This window comes from Taudactylus pleione, unplaced genomic scaffold (genome assembly GCF_031769625.1).
Source record: "Taudactylus pleione unplaced genomic scaffold, aTauple2 ptg000127l, whole genome shotgun sequence".
Taxonomy (NCBI): domain Eukaryota; kingdom Metazoa; phylum Chordata; class Amphibia; order Anura; family Myobatrachidae; genus Taudactylus; species Taudactylus pleione.
The window spans coordinates 765,887-791,229 of NW_028284529.1; the positions used below are offsets into that span (position 1 = coordinate 765,887).

Below are 25,343 nucleotides of genomic sequence, written 5' to 3' on the forward strand. Positions count from 1 at the left end.
AAAAATTACATATTTTATTTTAAAACTGCTAGGACATATAGCAGTATCTCCAGTACATCCCACACAATGAATAATAATGCTTTCAGAGGTTTTTCTGAATTATGGCCAAAACACAGGTTATATTTTCATGTCATTTTCATTAGAAAGCATAAAATTGGTTTAATGATGCATGTAGTGGTTTTAGAACTTGCAAATTGAAGTTGCAATTGTTGTGGGTTTTTTTTAACCCAGGTTTTACTACTTATATATAAACAGTTATATATCCAAATAGAGGCATTACATGTAAACCAAAATACTCTAAACACTTTAATTTGCTGAAATATAAATTCAATTAGGGGAAATTACATTTTCCCTATTTAGAGCCATCTGTAGCTTGACCTAACAAACATAATGTCACCAAATGTGGTAGGGAGACTAATTAGGGCATATGAAGCTGGATTCTTCCAAAAAATAAAAAATATTAGTGCAAAATGTCACAGATAGGGGAATATAGGCCCTCATTCAGAGCCGCACGCAAGCGGGCGCACGTACGTTAGGCGTACGTACAAAAATATTTAAATTCAATGGCTCGCTCGTATTTTCGTTCGCATCTAAAATTCCTCCCTAAACTCTGACGACCCCTCCTCTAACTAACGAGCGTACGAAATAGCGAGCGTACATCCCCGAAATGGCTTGAAAGGAACGCACGCACAAGTATAAACAGGAAGTGGCCTTGTCAGATGTCGATTACCTGCTCCTTTATTCTGCCTACCTCCATCAATCGTATCATGCCAATCAATGTATCAATTAGCTTAATTGTTTGTTTTTTTTCAACACAATGCAAGAAACTTTACTCTTGTCTGTGTTTGTGTTTACCCGCAGAATACGTACGGATGAAACATTCGCTTGTATTGTTTAAAAAACATGTGAACCACAATTAAACAATTGTACTATTGCTGTGTATCCCCGCATATTTCCCTGGGTTCATTTCTTTATTTAAATTTGCTTACGCATGTCACTGCATCAAGCCTATCCTAACTCTCCATAGATTTCTGGCCCTGTCGAACACATGACTCATACACTAACCAATAAAATTGCTCCTGTTAATTTCCAAAATACATTAGCCAATCAGAAAATTTTTACACACTTTATCAAAAATGATTTTTAAGAAAAACACCATTGCCATCATGAGAGCCTCCGCATTCACCAGGCGTGAGCTGCTGGTGCTTACGGAGGTCATGGATCGCCGGATCACCAGCCAGCCAGAACCCATGACCAACCGGCAGAAGCGCTCCGCGTATGCGGAGGTACGGTCCCGCCTGCGGTCCTTTGGATCACGCCGCAACATCGGGCAGCTGGAGCGCAGGTGGTCCGACCTGCAACGGCGAACGCCCCGCTTGCTGGCATGCTTTCGCATGCAGATCCTGGCAAGTAAGTGTTATGTATTGTGGTTTTAATGTTTGTGTTTGTGGGGCAAACTGCGTGTGCATGTTTTCCTGTCTGTTCTATTTATTATTTGTACTCATATCTGCGTGTGCATGTTTTCCTGTCTGTTCTATTTATTATTTGTACTCATATCTGCGTGTGCATGTTTTCCTGTCTGTTCTATTGATTATTTGTACTCATATCTGCGTGTGCATGTTTTCCTGTCTGTTCTATTTATTATTTGTACTCATATCTGCGTGTGCATGTTTTCATGTCTGTTCTATTTATTATTTGTACTCATATCTGCGTCTGCATGTTTTCCTGTCTGTTCTATTTATTATTTGTACTCATATCTGCGTCTGCATGTTTTCCCTCTTTTTATGAATTTTTAATTCTACTGCTATTTTTTTTTGTTTGTTTGTTTTTTTTTTTTTTTTTGTTTGTTTGGCCGGATTTGTCCATAAACTAAACGCAATTTATTTGACATATTTTAGGGGGACAGCCAAGACTCCGCCGTCAACGTCGGCGTTCCCGCCCACTCTCCCCAACCCCCAGCCAACACTCCACCCCAAATCTTTCGCCTATTCCCCACTCCTCCCCATCCTTCCCAGACCCTCTCCCGGAAATGTCGGGACTCCTTCCCCTCCGTCCCACTTCCCCCTCTCCTCCACCCACCCCTCTTCCAATTACCCCCTCCCCGGAGTCCAGCATAACTCCGCCCCATTCTTTGGGGAATGACGGATCCTCCGAGGAGGATCATGGAGGTTTTGCCGGAGCTCCCGATTTGTTTCCCGGTATGTTTTTTATTATTTTTTTTTTAAAGCACAAACTGTTTGTATGTAATCATGTGTCGTGCCTTTCTTCGTGTTTTTGTGGCTTGACTTTTGTTGATTGTGAAGGTTTGCCTTTACCTCTTCCTGGTGATTTAAGCATACACATATCATACCTGTGGGAATTTGTACCTAGGCCTTGTATTTTTGCCAGCCCACCCTTTTTATTTATGTTTTTGGGTTTAGGAGTGATTTGTTTTTTAATTAATGTTTTTCTGTGGAGTCCCTATTGTTGTATTAACCCACACACTTTTCTCACCCACAGAGGAACAGAGGCGTCGGCAAGAGGTGGCGGATGTTGTGGGGCAGATGCGCCACCATGTAATCGGCCTTCTGGTGGCCCTCGACCGGCTGTCTGGCCTCCTTCGGCATTAGTTTTTTTTTTTTTGTTGTATTTTCCCAATAAAATTTTAAAGACAAATATACGTTGTGGCTCATTTTTAAAAACCAAAACCAAGATAGTTTAGCCTGACATAAGTTCCTGCAAGGATTTCCCTTTTTTAAAAGTTAGATTGTGTTTTGTCTTTGTATGTCAAACAGACACCAGAAACACATAACAGTAACAATGTAATTTCCCTTTTTGGGTGTAGTGTCAATTTCAGATTTCTACATTTTCCAGGTTCCTACTTGGTGCGCAAGCTGTTTAGGCCAATCTTACAAATCCGAAGGTTGGGCCAGGCTTCCTTTTGGTGTGGATTGGAAAGCTGAAAACATATTTCAGTTTTGCTCATCTGGCGTCAGTACTGGTTTACCCCTTAGTCAAATGTAACTTGTGTTAACCTGGTTACACTTGCTGTTAACGTCCCAAAAAAGGAAGACCATTTCATTCTTCAAACATTTATTCACCACATAACAGAGAAAACAAAGTGGTCACTCCCAAAAAAAATACACAGTGATAAATTCAAATACAACACATACCAAGAAAAAAATAAATAAAAACACAAAATCAAGAACTGGTTGACGAAGGACCATGCCAACATGATTCCACAAACATGGCGTTGCGATATGGGTTCCAGAATATATGCCCAAAAGGACCAGATCCAGGTTTGGTAAGGGTAGCAGGAAGTAGTGAGCGTTGGAGTGCCAAAGATTATGTGAACAAACAGAAGATGGTGAGAAAATTAAAAATAAATTAGATGTTTGCCAAAAAAAACAAACACATTAGGTATAAACACTGGAGTTTTGAACAAACTTACCTAAAAAATCTGGCCACCACATCATCGCGTATGGCCCCCCCACATACTGACCTTCGACCAACCTCGGGGGGGCCATCCTCAGGTAAGGCATCCTCTGGCTGCATTGGGACACCACTCCTTATGGCAATGTTGTGAAATATCCCACACAGGACCACAATTTTAGACACCATATCCGGCACATACATGAGCTCGCCACCAGAGCGGTGGAGGCATCTGAATCGGCCTTTTAAAAGGCCGATACAGCGCTCCACCACTTGCCTGGTGGCTGTAAGTGCGGAATTATACGCACTTTGTGGCCCTGGTGTGGGAGCCAAATAAGGAGTGAGCAGCCAGGACATGCAAGGGTATCCACTGTCTCCTGTGAACAAAAATAGACCACATCAGGAACACTGTGTATCAAGCTTAACATTGTTATGTACTAAAGGTCTCCACTTACCCAGAAGCCACGCATCACCAGCTTGTAGGTTGGTTAATTTCTGCCATATCCCTGATTGCCGGATGACGAAGGAGTCATGAGCACTTCCGGGTAATTTAGCATTCAGGGACAGGATCTGGAGGGAGGCATCACATACCACCATTACATTCAGGGAGTGATAGTGTTTCCTGTTTCTAAATATGGCCTCCAGCCGTGCTGGAGGCTGAAGTGGTATGTGAGTACCATCCACAACCCCTATGATGTGTGGGAAGCCAGCTATTTGGTAAAAATTGGCCTTGGCCACACTAAGGGCACCCATATCCAAAGGCATTTTAATAAAATGATGGAGGTGCTTGAAAAGTGCCTCCATCACTGCCCTCAGGATCCGGGAAAAGGAGGATTGGGAGATGCCCGCCACTATTCCGACCGTTGTTTGAAACGATCCTGAGGCACAGAAATGTAACACCGCCATAAATTGCGTCAGTGGTGGTATTGCTGTTGGACTGTCAATTTGCCGCTCAAGATCACTTTCTATTAATGAGAGAGTGTCTATGATGATTTTGGGAGGTAGACGGTAGCGTCTTAAAACCTCATCATCGGGCATTCCAAAAAGGGTGACACGTGTTCGAAATATCTGGGGCCTTGCATGCCTACGATGCCTACGCCTGGGACGAGTTTGAGGTTGGTCGTCTTCCGGGAGCAGGGCCAGAACAATTCGCCCCAGATCTACCTGAAATTCAAAGTTTACAATGTAAGGCTTTTGACCCACCCCAAAAGTAAGAAAAAACAACTTAGCTTTCTGATACCATCCATAGCTGCTTACATGCCGGGGTATTGTCATGATACGTATAAACTGTAAAAAAGGCAACAATGAGACGTCAAAAATTTAGAGGGTTTTTTTTTTGGTTAAAAATTGTTGCAAGCCAACACAGAAAATAACGGAAAAACACATTTTGCCATCGATGAAAACTACATTGCACACCGTACGTCAAATAGGGTTCAAATGGACCCAAAAAATGGAAAAGGGAAAAGCAAAACTGGATTATATGATGAATAAGCCGTCCAAAATGCGGTAAATTATTCGCAAATGCAAGTCACTACACCAACAGTCAAAAATGCGGTAAATTATTCGCAAATGCAAGTCACTACACCAACAGTCAAAAGTGCAGTAATTCATTCGCAAATGCAAGGCGCTACACCAACAGTCAAAAATGCCGTAATTCATTCGCAAATGCAAGACAAAAAATGGACTTACCCAACTCGAATATATAAGATGTCCTCAAAAAACTTCTTTGGGTCCGAAAACAAAAAAAAACTAAAAAAGATGAAATGAGTGTTAAACAAATTAACTAACCACAAAACAGAAGAATACACCAATTGGCCACAAATTTGAATGCACAAAACTTACCAAATCAGGAAAGGATGTTGAAAAAATGAAAAAAATGCGAACGGAAAAACCAAAGAAATGTAGCAAAAACAAACAAAAAAACAACTCTCCAAAATCCTCCAAACGCAACCAACCAACCAAATCCAAACCACTTAACCAACAACACTCCAACAACCCCACCTCGAATCCACACACACCAAGCCATAAATAGTGTTTATTTTCCCGCACAAATTAAGGATGAATCATAGGGACGCACAATCAGTGATGCGGCCGCAAACTAACGACGCATGTATAAATACGTCACGAAATCACATAGAATTTCTGGATGATTTCATGCTGGAAGCAGAGACATGGCTTCAAACCAGGGAAACAATGGTCTAAATTGCGGCGGTAAGGCCTTCATGCATTTTGTGTCAATGAGTATTTTAAAACATAATATTGTGCAAGTTGTGAAGTGGCTAAATCTGCATATTTACCCAAATAGGTGAGGAGGATGACATGGAAGAGACTGCTGGCCCCAGTCAACCCGCCAAAGCTGCAAAAAAAAAAAGGCAGCCACATTTCACAAGCAAGGAGATGGAGGTTTTGATCCAGAAGTGCGTTGACATCCTGCCCCAGGCAGCCAGGAATATGAGCCAAAGCCAGAAGTGGAGAATGTGGGAGGAGGTCGCCGTTGCTGTCAATAGGGTGGGTGATTATGTCCGTCTAGCCCGGGATGTCAAACGGCGGTAAGTAAACACTTTCCCATCCTATAAACAAACCCCATTGTAAAAAAAAGGATAATGGTTCCAAATTCATTCCACAGATGGGCAGACTTCAAATATCGTCTAAAACAAAAACTTGCCGACAGGGCTAGGCATGCAAGGGGGACAGGTGGGGGTCCCACCCCTGTGTCATTGGAGTTGACAGACTTAGAAGAGATGGCACAGGGGTGTGTGCAGGCTGTGGAGGTGTTTGGCGTGTCCAACATGGATACGGACATGCCAGACTTTGCGGCTCCTCATGTTGGACAAGGTAAGTCTTGTGATGTCACCAACTCAGAAATGCTATTGTGCCAATATGTAGATTCTAATGTGAGTCTTTTCTCCAATTTCCTAACAGAGACAGAGGCGGATGAGTCTGCTCCAGAGGGGAGCCTTGGCCGCAGAATTTCTGCTGACTCTGCAGGGGAGGAACCAGTACATCCGGCTGAGGACCCTGCAGAAGCCAGTCCAGGGCGTGCCCCCTCGCAGGCAGTGGGCCTCCTCACAGAACTCAATTTTAAATCGGATTGCCATACGGAGATTCTGCAGAGGATGGACGCCAGTCTGATACGGGTGGCTGAGGCCCTGGAGCAAAATGCTGCTGCCAACGTGACCGTTGCTCAGGCCCTGGCGGAAAATACCAGGGCCAACATCCGCATCGCCGATGCCCTGGAGCAGCTGGTTCGCCAGCACATGGTGGAGCCGACCTCCCTTCCTGCCGGAACATCCAGATCCTCTACCTCTGGCACAACATCAGGCAATCCTCCAAATGTGCCTAGCCCTGTGCCTAGTCCAGAGGCCACAACATCTGCCTCTGGACAGGCCAGCCCGATGGCATCCCGGACCCGGTCTGGCGCCCACCCTCACCCAGCCAAACGGGCGAGAAAACGGTGACAGCAATGGCGACTTTTCCCACTTTCCTTCTGTGCTTGGCTCATATTCCTTTCTGGTCAAAACTTCCCTCTCCTTTCTTGTGAAATGTTTTTAAATTTTGTATTTACGATTATGTTAGTAGTTATGTTTTGTTTTTTTTTTTATCAAATATCTTGGCCACAAAAAAAGGCAATACAATATTATGCCAATTTGTTTGTGTGTAAACAATAAATTTAAAAAAAAACACTGACATTGTATTGTGACATTATTGTACAAATGGGTTACATTTAATCCTGGCCTTAAACGCAAAAACTGACCCTCTTTTGTTAAAAAAAAGGCCTCTTTAAGGAACGTTTAAAAAAACACATAGCGATGCAAATTCCACAGTAAACCAAAAAAAAGGGGAGCTAATTAAAAGATGATGACATTATTTTTACAATAGGCCATAACCACCAAATTGTGGCCAAAATAAAAGCCCAAAAATGTACGCTAATTGATTATGTAATCATGACATTAGCAGCTCTGATTTCCACCTGCGTACGCTTTTGTGCTATCCCAATAAACTGCTTTCCAAACACATACCAAGCCGGATTTCAATCCAACACTAATTACTTTACTGACCAGCCACGATTAATCGCAGCACCATCGTGGAGTCCCGGGACGGAGGAGAAGGCCATCGCCAATGTGGTCGAGTAATCCTGACCCTAAGCTGTGCGAGCATTTTGAAGGGAAAGCGGATGTTTCAGTGACGTATGAGACGGTCCGAACACATTTGACGTTCGCATCTGCTAATGTATGTACGCCCCAAAAACGCTTCGCCACGCCTGCGTTTTGTCATCTCCACCCCCGTCAACACCCAAAAACGCCCTGTTCTGTCAATCACATTTGACATGTCACTTCCTGTACGCTATTTTAGGAACGAGAGAAAAAAAGCTCGCAATCTGCCGTACGCACATGCGCGGTGTAACACCGACGCATGCGCGGTTAGTCAACATCGGAACGCAACGAGCGTACTGTTGTTAACGTGCGGCTCTGAATGAGGGCCATAGCTCTGTATAATGTGAAAACAGTGTGAAAATGGACAGACAAATGTATAGCAAGATTAAATGTTAATGTACAATTACTTTTATTGTGTGACAATGGCAACTGACAGCCTCCTACACGGACCTGCTATCTTATTTGCCACTTTTTTGGTTTCAAGAGAATTTCCCCACTCTTTTTTACACTTTTTTTTTAATTGGATGCCACTTGGTTGCAGATGCCCACGACTTGATGTTTCTAATTGAATTGCGCAAAAATATCCAGAGCTATGTTCGGAAAATTAACATTGGACCTGGAGCGGATGGGTTAGGCACAACATTATTGGTCGGAGTTGGATACATGACATCGACAATAAAACATCTACACCAAAACATCGGCATGGTGAAAACACTGACAATAATTTTGTCGGCAGTCAAAATATCGACAAAGACATAACTTATACATGGTCAAAAGTTAGACAATCAATATTTAAACAGTTTAAAATATCGATATGTACAAAATGTTGATGGTCTAAAAGTCGACATGGTCAAATTGACGACAGTCAAAATGTCGACATTCATAATATAGACATTACAAAACTTAGTTTAAAATGACGACATCCGAAATATAGACCGGTCATAATATCGACAGATATAAATAATTATGTCAGCAGTCCCACTGCTATACATTGATGACTGCCATTGATAAAAAAATCGATTATGGAAATCGTTAGAATAGTATCAGTGGTTAAAATAGTATTAATGTTCGGTCTTGATCACTTATCAAAAACCTTTTCTATGGGGCATACCCAACTAGGTGCGAGTTTATAAAAATCTCGCAACCTGTGGGGTTTTTCACGCAGGTGCAACATATTTGGTATTCAATCGAGTGCAAGTATTTTAGTTTTTTTTTTTAGCACCTCCAGAGTACGTCCAATTTTTCCTAAAACCCATATTTTATGGAAAAATTGTTGGCACTTGCTCTGGAATGCTTTGAACACCCCCTAACAACTAATTAAGCAGTTGCAAGTTTCCAATTAGCTTAATTAGTCCTTAATTACTCACCTTCTGCAGTGCTGTCCTCCTCCTCCGGCTCTGTTCTCCAGCATCGCAGACAGCTTCCATGGAAGGCCAGGCACTACCCCTAAGCCTGCACCCGCTCCCCGTACACAGCATCAGCAGCCATCCGCAGGCTGAGTTTAAAAATGCTTTAGATCATCTGCTGTTGTTCCACCTTTGATTATAGTTTCATACATGTCCGATATTAATGAAAGTAGATGTATGCATTGTTTTTTTGGTTCGCAATTTTTTTTCCCCACAACCTCACTTTTATAGTCCGTAAATTGTATAAGCTGCAGAATATGTTTATTATACTAATACTTCCGTGGCATATTTGTAAAAAAAGAAAATATTGGATGGAAAGTGTGACTGCTATCTCTGTTTTTTTTATTTTGGGTTTTTTGTTTTTTTTGCTTAACTGAGCATAATTCAGGGGAAAGTACATCCTAGTGTGGTCATTTATAAAATTGATGCTCTACCCTGGTTGGCCATAATTATGAGTAGCAAGAGGAGATCCCATTGCCTTTGAAGACTGGGTGGCTGTTGGCACGCCTTTGGCAGGAGCTTCAGTGACTAAAGCTGGGTACACACTACACGATCGTGGCTGATGGCACGACCGACAGAACAATGTTGGTCAGCCGTACACACTAAACAATATATTGTGCGATATAGGGTATATCGTTCAGTGGCTACATCCAGGAGCATGGTTTCGTTCAAGATATCTGCTGAGTGGCCTGTACTGCAGGCTTATCAGAAGATGCGATGAACGAGCTGCGGGAGCGCGCAATAGTCTGTACACACTAGACGAAGTGCCCGATATGTAGTCCCAATCCGCCATATTGGACGACATATCGTTTAGTGTGTACCCAGCTTTAGGCCCCTCCATTTGCTAATGTTTTACAACATTGTCTAAATTAATGCCAGCATGGAACTCAGAGAGAAAATGTATACTATTGTATTGTGAGATGATTTTAAGAATAAAAGGTGAGCAACTACAGATCAATTGACCCAAGATTCAAGAATCCAGTCTAATCCAAAACAGTTTGAAATTTCCTCATACAGAGAAGTAAGGACTGTGTTGGTGACTGAATAAATTTGCTAGACCGCAAATTAAAATACAAATTTAATATGTAAAATATCAGACAATTTAGTGTAAAAAAAACAAGCGATTCATAAAATATATCAATAGGCATATAACCCATATCCACAATTATCCAGAGCTCTAAAGTATCCTTAAAGGATTGCGACAATGTTCTTGAATTAGAGTAAGAAGTAGCAATTCAGCACTTGTTTAAAGTAACAATATATTTGAGTGCTTTAAATACTGGACCACCAGCAGGTAAATAGCATCTAATTGCTGAATTCATTAAGTCATCCAATATTAGAAGAAACCGTTGTTTGCTCTGATATAGAAAGAACTCTTATAAGGCTGCTGATAATACAATTGGTCCCATAGGATTCCTGGCAGGATAATGTCATGATCTTAAGAGCATTCTCCTGAAGCTGCCACCAGGGATAGTATAGTTGGTCTCATTAAAACCCTAGTAGCACCGTGCTGTGGGTATTCACATATAAATAGCGGTAATGCTCCACCGGTATCATGAATATCCAATCAATGTCAAAATAGGAGATGCAGTACCTGTTATCATGGACCACATTGATATCCTATACCTCTCCAGCTTCAGTGACTAAAGCCCTCATTCAGACCCACTCGTGAGCGGCTGTCCGCTCGCAAGTGGGTCGATGGTCTGCACTGCGCATGACGGAGGGAGCTCCGTCGTGCGCATGCGCGAGACGCGACGAGCGAAGGACTTTCCTTCGCTCGTAGTGTCTCATCAAAGGGGGCGTGCTGTCGATGTTGACTGACAGCACGCCCCCTTTGGTGGGTGTGCCGGGGGCGTGCCTGTCAGACGGAGGCGTTCCGAAGGGAACGCCTACCGTCTGAAGCCGGCCCCACTGACATCACTAGTGATGTCAGTGGGAGTGATTTTGGCTCTGATAGAGCCAAAATCACTCCTGGCCTTGCGGTTGAGAAACTCAACCGCAGGCTTCTGCTCGCAGTTTCGATGGTCGCGATGGTCAAGACCATCGCGACCATCATCCTGCACGCTCGTATATGCTGTGGGTGGTGACCCACAGCTATACGAGCGTCCAGGAGGACACTCCATATTTATGGAGGTGGGCCCTTATTCAGAGCGAGCGCTCTGGTCAGAGCATCCGGCTCTGAATCAGGGCCTAAGGCGGCTCCATTTGCTAAAGTTTTTGAAGAGGGGTGTCTAAATTAATACCAGCATGGAACTCAGAGGGAAAATGTATACTCTTGTTTTGTGAGATGACTTTAAGGATAAAAAGGTGAGGAACTACAGCTCAATTGGCCCAAGCTTCAAGAAGCCAGTTTAATCCAAAACAGTTTGAGATTTGCACATCGTAGGATATCACTGTTGGGTTGTAATCCATAACTGCTCATCACTTCTAGCACTGCATGTCTGAGTTCAATGGTACAAAGAGCACAGACAATGGAGAAACAAGTGGCAGTCACTGAGTGAATTCGTTTCTCTGGTTAGTTTATTACTAATATTACAATTCATTACAGTTAAGCGCTGGTTTTTCATATTCTATACAGAGTGTGGTGACACATGGTGTGGCACCTCGGGGCCACGCCCTTTGGTTTGCTGCATTTTGGGGCAAACCATGGGCATGAAAGCGTGTCATCCATCACCTCTGCTTGACGCTTAGTGACACCATCCGCGGATGGTGATCTGGTCACCCCTAACTGTATTCTTTCCAAATGGACAACTGCACATTGCAGCAACCTAAGAAAGTATACGGCTCTGAGTTCATGTTTTCAGCAAAAAAGGGTTTTGGTGCATACTTAGAGTTGTAGGGTGCATTTTTTTGGCATATTTTGAGTGCAGTCACTCATGTAGAAGGCAAGATCAATGCTAATGGTTACTACACTGATCCTATGTTGCAGCTGGTAATGTCCAGAATGACAATGCCCCCTTCCAGGGAGTCGTTGACAGGTAGTGGCAGAGCAGTCCTAGTCGGAGCTCGTACAGTTAAATAATGAAAAGTGCATTGAACAAACCTATTGCTATAGTTAAGAATTAGCTAGAAAGTATTAACGAAAATAACAAAAACTTGCCAAAAACAACTGCACACAAAAAGGTCATACACGTTCCATCTACAGGTTATTCTCAGCTGTCATATTCTATGTATGTAACCAAACAGAAACAATAGCAACTGCACTGGATGGTAAGCTCTACAGAAAGACAAAATGGGATCATTATAGAACCTAGGTCCTATTAGAAGAATATATTTATACAAACTTACCTAAAATATTTACATTAGACAAATATAAAGGGAAAATAAAAAAATGAATGGCTAGAGTACGTTTAATGTGTATTGTACCTGCTTCTAGACTCCTGCCCTTAATCTCTTGTGGGAGAAGTGCTGCTGTGACAATGTGGTAGTGAGGACAGCCTGTTGTGAAGCCCTGGTGACGTTGGTGGAACAGAAACATGCAGATCTCACCTACGTCCTCAATGGGATTTTAAATCTCATCCCCTCTGCACGGTAAATATTTCATGGAAGATCAGCTATCTCAAGACTTTTTTACTTTTTCCTTTTACTTCTAATCCAGATTGGCCCTGCTCAAATATCTAATAAATTAATTCAAACAATCTAAAGAAAGGTGTAAACAATGAATTTATTCATGTCATTTATGTGTTTTCCAGGTATAATAATATAATTTCATTATTATTAACTTTTTTAATGTTTTTTTTTTTCCACCCTTTTATTTAATTTATATCTTTGTTTATTGAATTTATCACTTTCCAAGCTGCGGGAGGAAACAGACATCCACAGTAGCTCAAATAAAAATGTCAATGGCTATAATAACTAAAGTAAACACACAGTATTTACATTATTGTATAAGGATCTGAAACTGGGAATTTCAGGTGTATCAGCTCTAGTAATTTTGCCCACCTATTTCATGACTATATAGGGCCAGACTCTTCATGGCCATCTGTTTTATTTACCAAATATCCAGCCATTCATGTCCAAGCGATGCAACTTGGAACAAAGTCGGTATGTAATTATATTGCCAACATGATCTATCCATATTACTTTTGTGTACTACCATGGATTTTAAATTGTTTATGTACAGTATCATGCTGTAGATGAGTAGGTGCTTTGGACTAATGGCATGATTCAGATATCTACGCTAACCCGACTGCGCAGGATGTGTACTGCGCAAGTGCAGCCCTCCGTCTGAGAGTCCGCTCATAGTACCTCCATGCCGCAGCCTGACTGACAGGCCGCAGCATTTGAGAAGCGGAGCGGGGGTGTTCCTGTACAGTCTGATGGATGCAGATTTCCTGGCCTCCCAAGCTGCCAGGGCCCTCTGTCAGACTGCCTAGCTTTAGCTACCGCAGCTTGGCCAAAGGGGCAGCCTTTGCAATGGTGGTCTCAGGCTGCGACTGCAGATGCAGCATTGATGTGTCTGTTTCCAACAGACACCCCCTGCTGCATTAGCATTTTTTTTTAGATGAATGGAATTGCACAGCCGCGTCCATCACTGAATCAGGCCCTAAGAGACATAGGGGTTTATTTACTAAGTGTTGGGTTGTAAAACCCGACACGTCTGTTTGTGTATATGCCCGATATGTAAAAGGGCAGTGTTTTTACTGTCAAGAAATATATACAGCCATGGCCAAAAGTTTTGAGAATGACACAAGTATTGGTTTCACAAAGTTTGCTGCTTCAGTGTTTTTAGACTTTGTCAGATGTTGCTATGGCATACTGAAGTAAAATTACAAGCATTTCATAAGTGTCAAAGGCTTTTATTGACAATTACATTTATAAATTTATGCAGAGAGTCAATATTTGCAGTGTTGACCCTTCTTTTTCAAGACCTCTGCAATTTGCCCTGGCATGCTGTCATTCAACTTCTGGGCCACATACTGAGTGATGGCCGCCCATTCTTGCCTAATCAATGCTTGGAGTTTGTCAGAATTTGTGGGTTTTTGTTTGTCCACCCGCCTCTTGAGGATTGACCACAAGTTCTCAATGGGATTAAGGTCTGGGGAGTTTCCTGGCCATGGACCCAAAATTTGGATGTTTTGTTCCCCGAGCCACTTAGTTATCACTTTTGCCTTATGGCAAGGTGCTCCATCATGCTGGAAAAGGCATTGTTCATCACCAAACTGCTTTTGGATGGTTGGGAGAAGTTGCCTTTGGAGGATGTTTTGGTACCATTCTTTATTCATGGCTGTGTTCTTAGCCAATATTGTGAGTGATCCCACTCCCTTGGCTGAGAAGCAATCCCACACATGAATGGTAGCGCTCACCTTTCCTTCTCCGGACAAGGGTTTTTTCCTGATGCCCCAGACAATCTGAAAGGGGATTCATCAGATAAAATAACTTTAACCGAGTCCTCAGCAGTCCAATCCCTGTACCTTTTGCAGAATATCAGTCTGTCCCTGATGTTTTTCCTGGAGAGAAGTGGCTTCTTTGCTGCCCTTCTTGACACCAGGCCATCCTCCAATAGTCTTCGTTCTGTGTCATGCCAACGGTAAAGCATCCTGAGACCATTCATGTGTGGGGTTGCTTCTCAGCCAAGGGAGTGGGATCACTCAGAATTTTACCTAAGAGCACAGCCATAAATAAAGAATGGTACCAAAACATCCTCCAAAGGCAACTTCTCCCAACCATCCAAAAGCAGTTTGGCGACGAACAATGCCTTTTCTAGCATGATGGAGCACCTTGCCATAAGGCCAAAGTGATAACTAAGTGGCTTGGGGAACAAAACATCAACATTTTGGGTCCATGGCCAGGAAACTCTCCAGACCTTAATCCCATTGAGAACTTGTGGTCAATCCTCAAGAGGCGGTGGGACAAACAAAAACCCACAAATTCTGACAAACTCCAAGCATTGATTAGACAAGAATGGGCGGCCATCAGTCAGTATGTGACCCAGAAGTTGATTGACAGCATGCCAGGGCGATTTACAGAGGTCTTGAAAAAGAAGGGTCAACACTGCAAATATTGACTCTTTGCATATACTTAATGTAATTGTCAATAAAAAGCCTTTGACACTTATGAAATGCTTGTATTTTACTTCAGTATACCATAGTAACATCTACAAAAAGGTCTAAAAACACTGAAGCAGCAAACTTTGTGAAGTTTTCTCAAAACTTTTGGCCATGGCTGTTGTTAAAGCACTGCCCATTTAAGTAACGGGCATAAACACGAACAGAAATGTCGGGTTATAGTAAATAAACCCCATAATGTCATGATCATTACACTTAGGGGTCTATTTACTAAGCAGTGTTAGGAGAAGTGAAAAGTGATAAGGTGCCAGCCAATCAGCTCCCAACTGTCATTTTTCAAACACAGCCTGTGAGATGGCAGTTAGGAGCTGATTGGCTGGCACCTTATCACTTTTCACTCTTCACTTTTCACTTCTCCTAACACTGCTTAGTAAATAGACTCCTTAATCTTGTGACTTTGAGAGACGTAGTTAATTTCTGATTATATGCTTGTTTTTTTCCATAGAAATTTGCAGGGATTGGTAAAGTGTGTTTGGAGGTTGCTTCACATTGAGGCCAGGAATGCAGGGAAAGGTGAAGAGCAGACTTGCAAGAGCACTTATAAAATCTGGTAAGACTAGTGTCCTTTTCAGTCTTGTAATCCATATCAATTTGTTTCAGCAAGATGGACGCAATATGCCGCATATGGCACCTGCTGGCATTGCAAGTTTCCCTCGCACCCCATAGTTTTGCAAGGGAAAACTTGCAATGCTGGCCCTTTGGTATAATGCCTATATGTGGGCAGCCAGGCATTGCGGCCTAGTAGACCTATACACATGACTATGTTTAAAGGTCTACTAGGCAGGTACCTAAGCATGCTATTGATATATGAATGTGTAATAATTGCTTTAAGGATTAGTGATCACTATGATTGCTGCGTTTTTTCTTCAAGAGGGTTTGTCTACAGCCAAAATAATAAAGTATACAAATAACATGGTGTATGGCATGGGCGGGCTATATTACACATTCCATTTCATGAGTGTATAACTATCTGTCTATCACTGCCACTGCCAGTTGCAATAAAAAGACACAACTGAGAGTAGACACAAAGAGAAACTGAGTGAGTGACCCTCTCACTGTGCTGTCCTTCCTTGCCAGACGTGCACAAATGAGGGCATGTATACAACTGGAGAGTGAAATTACCTAAAAGTACCATTGCTGCCAGTGTTACCTCTTGAAGGCCATTATGTGTTTATCACAGCCTGACACAGCAATCAATTCACTTCGGCTTTATTTTGTAAATAATAAAGGTAAAATGAATCAGTGTGTTCTGCAGCCTTCTAAACTCAAGCGTAACAGTACACAAGCGTTTGCCCCAATTTACAGCCTACAACTAGAAGACTAGCTATTATTTTCTCTGAACTTACTAATCAAGTGTAACATCCTGTTTCCTTATGGTGCATACACACGATCAGATTTTTTCTTCAGATATGGACGATAACGATTTAAAAATCGTTCAGTCGTTCATATCTGATGAAAAATCGTTCATATCTGACATGCCTGAACGATGGACGATCAACGATGCGCGTTCCCGTTTGTCAGATAACGATATCTGACATCTGATGGGTTTGCAGTCAGACTTGGACGATTCCATTCATTTTAATGCAGTCAAAAATCGTTCAATCGTTCAAATCGTCCAAATCGTTCAAAACTTTGGTCAAATCGTCCAAATCGTTCAAATCGTTTAATCGTTCAGTCGTTCATCTGACAAGTCTGACAAATCTGACCGTGTGTACGCTCCATTACTGTTTTATTGGAGTCTTTCTTCCTTTCCCTGCACGGATCACTTCTATTTCTCCACGTGAAGTGCTTCATCTGCTGGACAGAGAGGCCGCTCACCTACTAAATTGTTACCTATGCTATGCTCGCTCTGTGTAGCTCCAGCCAGGTGATTGCAGGCTGATTTGGATTGTTTAGAACACATGGGCCTTATACAGAGAATGTCTTTGTAGCTGTTCTGCAATAGTTTGAGTTGGTTTAACCACTTCACAACTCCCCGTGAATGGCCATTACCATTTCTGTCTCCTCCAGGCACAGGCCTTGGTATTTTTTTATACTTCACATCCCTTTTGTCACCAGTTCTAAAGCTTCTCAGATTTTTAGTTACAGTGGCTGAAGGGCATAATTAAAACCAAGTAAGTTTTACTGTAGATGTTGGCTGTCCCCTGTTGACTAAATAGCCTGTAAGAATATATAGTAACGCTGACTATTTTTAGATGTGTTTCTGGGTTAATTTCATTATTCATTATGTGGTATCAAGACCCAGTTACACTTTACACATATGTACCATAGGCTTAGGTTGAAACACACCCTTATTAATAAAAATATCAATCTAGTACAAGATCTGTTTTCAATTGGCGACAAGTATATTAGATCAGAAGAGTACTAGCGCACTAAGACAAAAAGGGATGTAGAAATTAAGCGAGCTGCCGTTCGAGATAACTGACTTTATCCCTAAATAATATGCAGAAAAAAAGAGTAAACTGCGCTCAGCTAACATAAGTGAACTGATAATAATAATGATGCAATCAATTGGTAGACCAGTACCTACACAAAGTAACAATATACATATACCTATGCCCAATACTAAATGTGGTACGCAAAGTTACAAAAATACCCCCCCAAAACAAATGCAATAATGATGTAAAGAAAATATTTATTGGTAGATATGCAAAACCATAAAAAGCCAGAAATGCTGCACATACAAATAGATGTGTGCTGCACCAACCATAAAAAAAGAAGGGGCTGGTTGGTGGATAGAATGCCGGTCTGATTATATGAAAATCAATGCACCGTAATTAGATAGTCCAAAGTCAAATATGGGTAGTTGATATAAACAGTCTGATATAGGTAAAAATAGCGGCGTCCCACTATGTGAATGAATGGGATATTGTAAGTTAATAGGTAGGTGCCCGGGTGGGCTTCTCGGGGCTAGGAGTACGGTGTGGCTGCCGTGGAGAGGTAGCCTCCTGGCAGAGCGTCTAACACTACCAGCACTAGGAAGCCGCCTGATTGAACACAACAGTCTCCGACTACGTGCACTGGGGTGGATGCTGCTGTCAAGCAGGGGATTACCCGGCACCATCGCTCGCTAAAACAGTGTGCCGCGTGTCTCCCCCTGATGCCGGGGACTTACCTGTCTCACCCTGGAGGGCACCTCTCCTCCCCCTGCCGGCTCTGTTCCTTCCAAACCGTGTAGCTTGATTGTAGTGTCGTTCGGTGATGTGTCACGTGACCGGGATGGTGACACGTGACAGTTACAGGTGATTCCGTCCAGGTAAATCTGTATGCAATGTGCACAACTGGTCTTAGAGATGTTTAGCAACCAAATTACAGCAAGTAATCTAACGCGGCACACTGTTTTAGCGAGTGGTGGTGCCGAGTTATCTCCTGCTTGACGGCAGCATCCACCCCAGTGCACGTGGTCGGAGGCTGTTGTGTTCACTCAGGCAGCTTCCTACACTAGTGCTGGTTGTGTGAGACGCTCTGCCAGGAGGCACCCACTACTCGCCCCCTAACGGCTGGAGCATGTCAATTATGCTATGGCCTGCGGGAATGGGTCATGCGCATGTGTAGGCGATCCACTATTGGAAATGCACGTAAACCATCGGGTGTATGTAGATTTCTGAATCGGACTGTAATATGCAAAATTGAGGACAACTAAGCACAATGAAGGAGAAAATAGAACAATTGGGGAACAAACTTCACAATTTACTGTATGGTAAAAGGCAAAAGACAAGTCCGTTACAAGTGACCCAAAAGTAATCTGAGACTTTATACCAATTTCTTTCCTACAAAAAGACTACTTCTAAGTATCTAGTACACTATGAGCAAAGTAAGGCACAAAAGTAGAAAACCACACTCTTCTCGCAGCTAGTTCGAAGTTAGTACATATTACTGTATATACACACGAGGGTTGAATGAAGAAGTAATGAGACTGCCTCTATTATTCTGTCTCATAGGTAGAAGTGGCAAAGCTATGCTGGTTATTGTGAAGCTCATGCATCGATGTGTCTGAATCTGTGGTTGGACTGCCATAGTTTTCTTTGTTTGGTCACAGCGAGTGGAAGATCTTCATATGTTTTGTCATGGCAGATGAGATAGACGTGTCTAAGATTACGTCAGAGATGTGTGATTGAATTTTATGTTAAACCTGGAAAAAGTGAAATGAAACTCCTTGAAATGCAACGGCATGCATATGGTGGAGAAACAATTAGCCGTGCTGTAGTATTTCGGCGGTAGAAGCACTTTAAAGAGGGTAATACGCGAGTGAATGATTAAGCGCGTTCTGGGAGACCATCCACCGCGGTTACAGATGTCAACATTGCCAAAGTTGCAGAGATGTTGCAAAATAACAGAAGGTTAACTTTACGCAAACTTTCGGCTTCATTTGGCATCTCATTCGAATGGGTTCAGCATATTGTGACAAAGGAACAGAAAATGCATCGTGTGTGTGCCAGGTGGTTACCCAGAAATCTCACAGAAGAGCAGATGCGATGATGAGTTGAATCGTGCAAGAACACCATTCGAATGTCAGAGAGGATACCTGATTTCCTGACATTGATTGTGACGTTTCGTGGATTCGTCATTATGATCCGGAATCCAAACAACAGTCCAGTGTATGGAAACACGTGAATTCGCCTCCACCCAAACAATTCCGTGTGATTCCTTCGGCATGTAAAGTCATGCTTCTGCTGCTGTTCTTTGATGTGCACGGTATGATCCTACAGCACTGGGCTCCCCATGGACAGAGAATTAATGGTGACTACTATGCAAATGTCCTGAAAACCCATATGTGTGGAGTCATGAGGAAGAAAAGACATTTGCTGAAGAAACAGTGGTTTTTGCTCCAAGACAATGCCCGAACACATGTTGCTGCTGTTGCATTGGCAGCACTGACTGAAATTAATGGGAACACACTCCATATAGCCAAGACTTAGTGCCCTGTGATTCCTGGGCATTCCCAACCCTGAAAAAACAACTGTCCAGAAAGAAGTTCTCAACAGATGATGAAGTGAAAAACAAGTCTACTGCACATCATTGAATCGTCGTTGAAATGCTGAAAAAATGTGCTAATTACTGGTGTTGATACCATGTCACATTGTTGGAGGATGTTTCTTATCAGCAGTGTGGTTATCTGACTGGCATTATACCAACTAATGCCAGGAGTTAAACTTACCCTTCACTGGGTGGTGATGAAGACGTCCTGTCTTTTAAAGCATTAAAAAGGAATTGTGTTTTTCTAAACATAATTTTTTCTATAAGTGTGCCCTCTTTTCCTGGACTTGTATCAATGGCCGCAGTTATCCTGTGAGCCCTTAGAGTGAGCATCTTGCAGGTGGAAGATATGAAGGAGTAGTGCACACATTTTTGAGTGTGTGTGTATGTGTGTATATATGTATATACATACACACATACACACACACATATGTATATGTCCAGTGGGGTGGCACTCCAATAATAAAATGCAAAGTCCCTGTTGCCCTCCAATTAGGGTCTCAGCTGAGGTCCCAAAATAGTATACAGCGTAGACGGCGGCACTCGGGTCAAAAAAGTACAATCTCAGGCAGGTATATAATCCAACGTTTCGGAGTGCTTTATTCCTCCATTGTCAAGGTATAATAAGTCACAATACATAAAACACTTACTTTATATCGCCCACACCATGTGTAACGTGGCTTCCGGCAACTTTCAGACCTGAGGGCGCTCCAAATCAGCATCATCAGTCAGAGGCCGTAAACATTGACATAAATGTCTCAGGAAACTATATATTATATATATATATATATATATATATATATATATATATATATATATATATATATATATATGAGATAGAGATAGAGATAGATAGATATAGAGATAGATAGATAGATATATAGATAGATATAGATAAAAATCTACATGGATCAAATTTATATTTAAACAGTAATACATGGCATAATACCTAAAATAGGAGTACCTGCATCAAGTGTGATGCACCAGTGCACCCCACTAGATTGCTTCATCAATTCAATATGATAAACAGATCACAAATATCATGATCCTTTTGTAACCAATCTGCAATACTTGCAAAGGAGTTATCTGCTAGTACACTATATCACAATCATAATGTACTTGCCCTGCTGTTACAGCTAAGTAAACAGACTTTTTTTTAAACCCTTTACATATCGAGAACACTGCTATATAACTGCTAATGATAGCTTTGGTCATCCTTTTAGTGGCAAAAAAATTTTCATCCGACATAGGCCCTGATTCAGACCCACTCGCGAGCGGCTGTCCGCTCGCAAGTGGGTCGATGGTCTGCACTGCGCATGCGCACGACGGAGGGAGCTCCGTCGTGCGCGAGACGCGACGAGCGAAGGACTTTCCTTCGCTCGTAGTGTCTGATCAAAGGGGGCGTGCTGTCGATGTTGATTGACAGCACGCCCCCTTTGGTGGGCGTGCCGGGGGCGTGCCTGCCAGACGGAGGCGTTCCCAAGGGAACGCCTACCGTCAGAAGCCGGCCCCACTGACATCACTAGTGATGTCAGTGGGAGTGATTTTGGCTCTGATAGAGCCAAAATCACTCCTGGCCTTGCGGCCCCAACCGCAGGCTTCTGCTCGCAGTGGCGATGGTCAAGACCATTGCGACCATCATCCTGCACGCTCGTATATGCTGTGGGTGGTGACCCACAGCTATACGAGCGTCCAGGAGGACGCTCCATATTTATGGAGGTGGGCCCTGATTCAGAGCGAGCACTCTGGTCAGAGCGTCCGGCTCTGAATCAGGGCCATAGTCACTACCAAATTTATAATTTACCTTTTGATGTGTCCGTGTGGTCTTGCCTATGTAGGCAAGACAGATAGGACACTCAGGGAATGAATGGCCCTACAGCGGTCGGCCATACGTGCTGCCCTTTCTACGGGTGGTAGTGACCATCCTGTGGCGCGCCACTTAGTACAAGCTGGACACAGTGTGGCAACCATGAAGTACATTATTATTGATCATATAACCAAACTAACTAGAGGGGGTGAGAGATCTATGAGACTATTACAGTGTGAAACACAATGGATTCATCGACTGGGTACCATGCCGCCTAAGGGTCTGAATGAGACTATGGATTTACACTGCTTTTTGTACAATGTATTAGAAATAATTAGTGGGGATGCTAGTGCAATCTGATGTGTTCCGCTTTATTTAATATATAGCAGTGTTCTCGATATGTAAAGGGCTTAAAAAAAAGTCTGTTTACTTAGTTGTAACAGCAGGGCAAGTCCATTCTGATTGTTATATAGTGTACTAGCAGATAACTCCTTTGCAAGTATTGCAGATTGGTTACAAAAGGATCATGAAATTTGTGATATGTTTATCATATTGAATTGATGAAGCAATCTAGTGGGGTGCACTGGTGCATCACACTTAATGCAGGCTCTGTACTCCTATTTTAGGTATTATGCAATGTATTACTGTTTAAATATAAATTTGATCCATGTAGATTTTTATCTATATATTTTGTTTCCTGAGACATTTATGTCAAAGTTTACATTAGCGGTGACCATGGTTACGGCCTCTGACTGAGGACGCTGATCGGGAACGCCCTCAGTCTGAAAGTTGCCGGGAGCCGCGTTACACGTGGGGTGGTGTGGGTGATATAAAGTAAGCGTTTTTATGTATTGTGACTTCTTATACCTTGACAATGGAGGAATAAAGTACTACGAAATGTTGGCTGCTTATATACCTGCCTGAGATTGTACTTTTTCGAGTGCCGCCGTCTACGCTGTGTGTGTGTGTGTGTGTATATATGTGTGTATATATATATATATATATATATATGTATTTGTATATATATATAATATTGGGGTATGGTTCGGCACTCAATATTCTTCAAAAAAAGATATGTTACCTGGGTGCTCGCACAAAAAAAGGTATAAGTGTCCAGGGTGTGCTGTCATGTAACAAGACAGACCACAGCGCGTCACTCCAGGATTTAGAAAATGAAACTGTTTAATCAACGTTTCAAGGCTCTACCGGCCCCGTCGTCAGGAATACAAACACAGAAATATACAAACCAGACACTTACCTAAATACCCCACCCGATCAGGAAGAAAGAGTGACGAGCTTCTCCACAGTCGCGTTCACGTGTCCGGAGGGCGCGGGTCGCCCGGTGATGACATCACCCGTCTCACCTCGGGCGGTTGTCAAGGCAACCTAAGACGCTACTGCGGCCGGGCGCTGACATAATGTACGGCAGTACCCGGAGCCGCGATCACGTGACCAGAGGGCACGGGTACTCCTGGGGATGACATATCCCAGCTCACCTCCGGAGGTTGAAGTGCCAACCTAAAACGTTCCAGCGGCTGTGGAGAGTCTATAGAGAAGAAAGATAGAAGAGTGAAATAAAGAGACCACAAGTCCCTGTATATAATAACCATAATTACATGAACCCACAAATCTACAGTCAAATACAAAAACAAAAAGAGTAACTAAAACTGAAGAATGAAAACAATACAGTGATAAAAGTATCTAAACATGCAAATAATGCCTAATGATGAAATAGATGAAGAGCAAGTACAAAACGATTAGTCAAAAGGGAAAAGTGACTCAACAGTCACACTCTGAGCCAGTATTGTATGATATCTAGAGTAAATTAGAAGTATTCTAATGGTAAATAAATATGCAAAATCGGAAACACATATGGAAAGGACATGAAATGAGGCATAGACAATGATACAGAATTAGATGAATGAATTCCAGGCAATCCGTTCGTTTAGTCCCCTGGGTTGTGTTCATCCGTAGTATCCATCTCGCCTCCAATCTCGTAAGAGCACCCACACGATCACCACCCCTCGATAATGCAGGGACGTGGTCGATAATTTTGTAACGCAGAGTAGATAATTGATGTCCTGCAGTTTTAAAATGCTTTGCCACCGGCTGATCCACATCTCTTCCATTTAACGCCAGTCATATGGCAGATCGATGTAAAGCCATCCGCTCTTTGAAGGTTCTGGAGGTCATACCGATGTAGCATAAGGCACACGGGCACGTAATCAAATATCTTACAAACTTAGACGTGCACGTCAATATATGTCTGATTTTAAAAGTTTTGCCCGTGTGTGGGTGCTGGAAAGGTGTTTCCAGTTTGTAAATAACTGCAAGTGACACAAGATGGACATTTGTAACATGCAGGTTTCTTGTATGACGTGTTTTCAATGTCTGGATGATGCCCAGTAATATCCGTATGGACCAATAGGTCTCTAAGGTTTTTTCCCCGCCTGTAGCACATCATTGGATGTTTGTTGTGTAAACTTGTGAGATCTTGGTCACTGGCAACAATTGGCCATAATGCTCTTGCAGCCTTGGGAAGTACCCCACTGGCAGTAGAAAACGTGGTTACCCAGGGAAAACGATCTTGCTTTAATTTTTTAGGTTTGGTTGATAGAAGATCTACCCTATTAAGAGAAAGTACCCGTTGCTTCGCTGATAGCAACTGCTTTAAAGGATAACCCCGTGTACGAAATTTATGTATCACATCATCCAAGCTGGCTGGTAGTTCATCCCAGTTACTGGTGATGCGTGCAGTTCTTAACATCTGGGAAAATGGTAATCCCCTCTTAAGGGATGGTGGATGATGGCTACCTGCAGTGAGGAGTGTATTCCTGTCTGTATCCTTATGAAAAACGGCAGTGGAGATGTAACCATTGGAGACATTGATTTTCACATCCAAAAAGTCAATTTCTGTGCCACTCAGCCTACACGTAAATTTAATGGGAGACGCCGAATCGTTAATAGCACTCATTAGAGTATCAAATAGCTCTTTGCCGCCAGCCCACAGCATAAAGATGTCATCTATATAACGTGTGTACAGTTTGATGTGTTGGCTAAACATCACAGACTGAAGGAATAACTCCCGTTCTTGTTGGAACATGTAGATATTCGCATAAGATGGGGCCACATTGGACCCCATCGCACATCCAGACTGTTGTAAGTAGTGCTCCCCATCAAATAGAAAATAGTTGCGGGATAAGGTTAAAGCCAACAGTTGTAGAAATAACTCTTTGTCCAGTCCCAATGGTGAATTCAGAGAGTCCAGAAACTGACGCATAGCCATCAGGCCTGCTGCATGGGGAATGGAAGTATATAGGCTCTGCACATCTAATACACATAATAAAATGTCCTGATCAATTTTTTGGACACTGTTTAATAGGTTTAGAAACATAGTTGTATCTTTCAGACATGTAGGTTGTTGTATAACATGTGGCTGTATTAGGGAGTCCAGCAATGACGATACAGGTTGGTACATGGAACCACGGGCTGAAATGATTGGGCGCCCTGGTGGGTGCTG

At 42.5% G+C, this 25,343-nt stretch overlaps 1 protein-coding gene across 3 annotated transcripts in view; it reads left to right on the forward strand.

Moving 5' to 3' along the window:
- The window catches only part of FOCAD (focadhesin), a 311,722-nt gene that overhangs the window by 70,333 nt on the left and 216,046 nt on the right, over positions 1–25,343 (forward strand). For all 3 annotated transcript variants that reach the window (XM_088472585.1, XM_088472586.1, XM_088472587.1), the window contains exons 4-5: positions 12,348–12,502; positions 15,485–15,589. In XM_088472585.1, the coding sequence (XP_088328711.1) occupies positions 12,348–12,502; positions 15,485–15,589 (260 nt within the window). The remainder of the gene's footprint in view (positions 1–12,347; positions 12,503–15,484; positions 15,590–25,343) is intronic.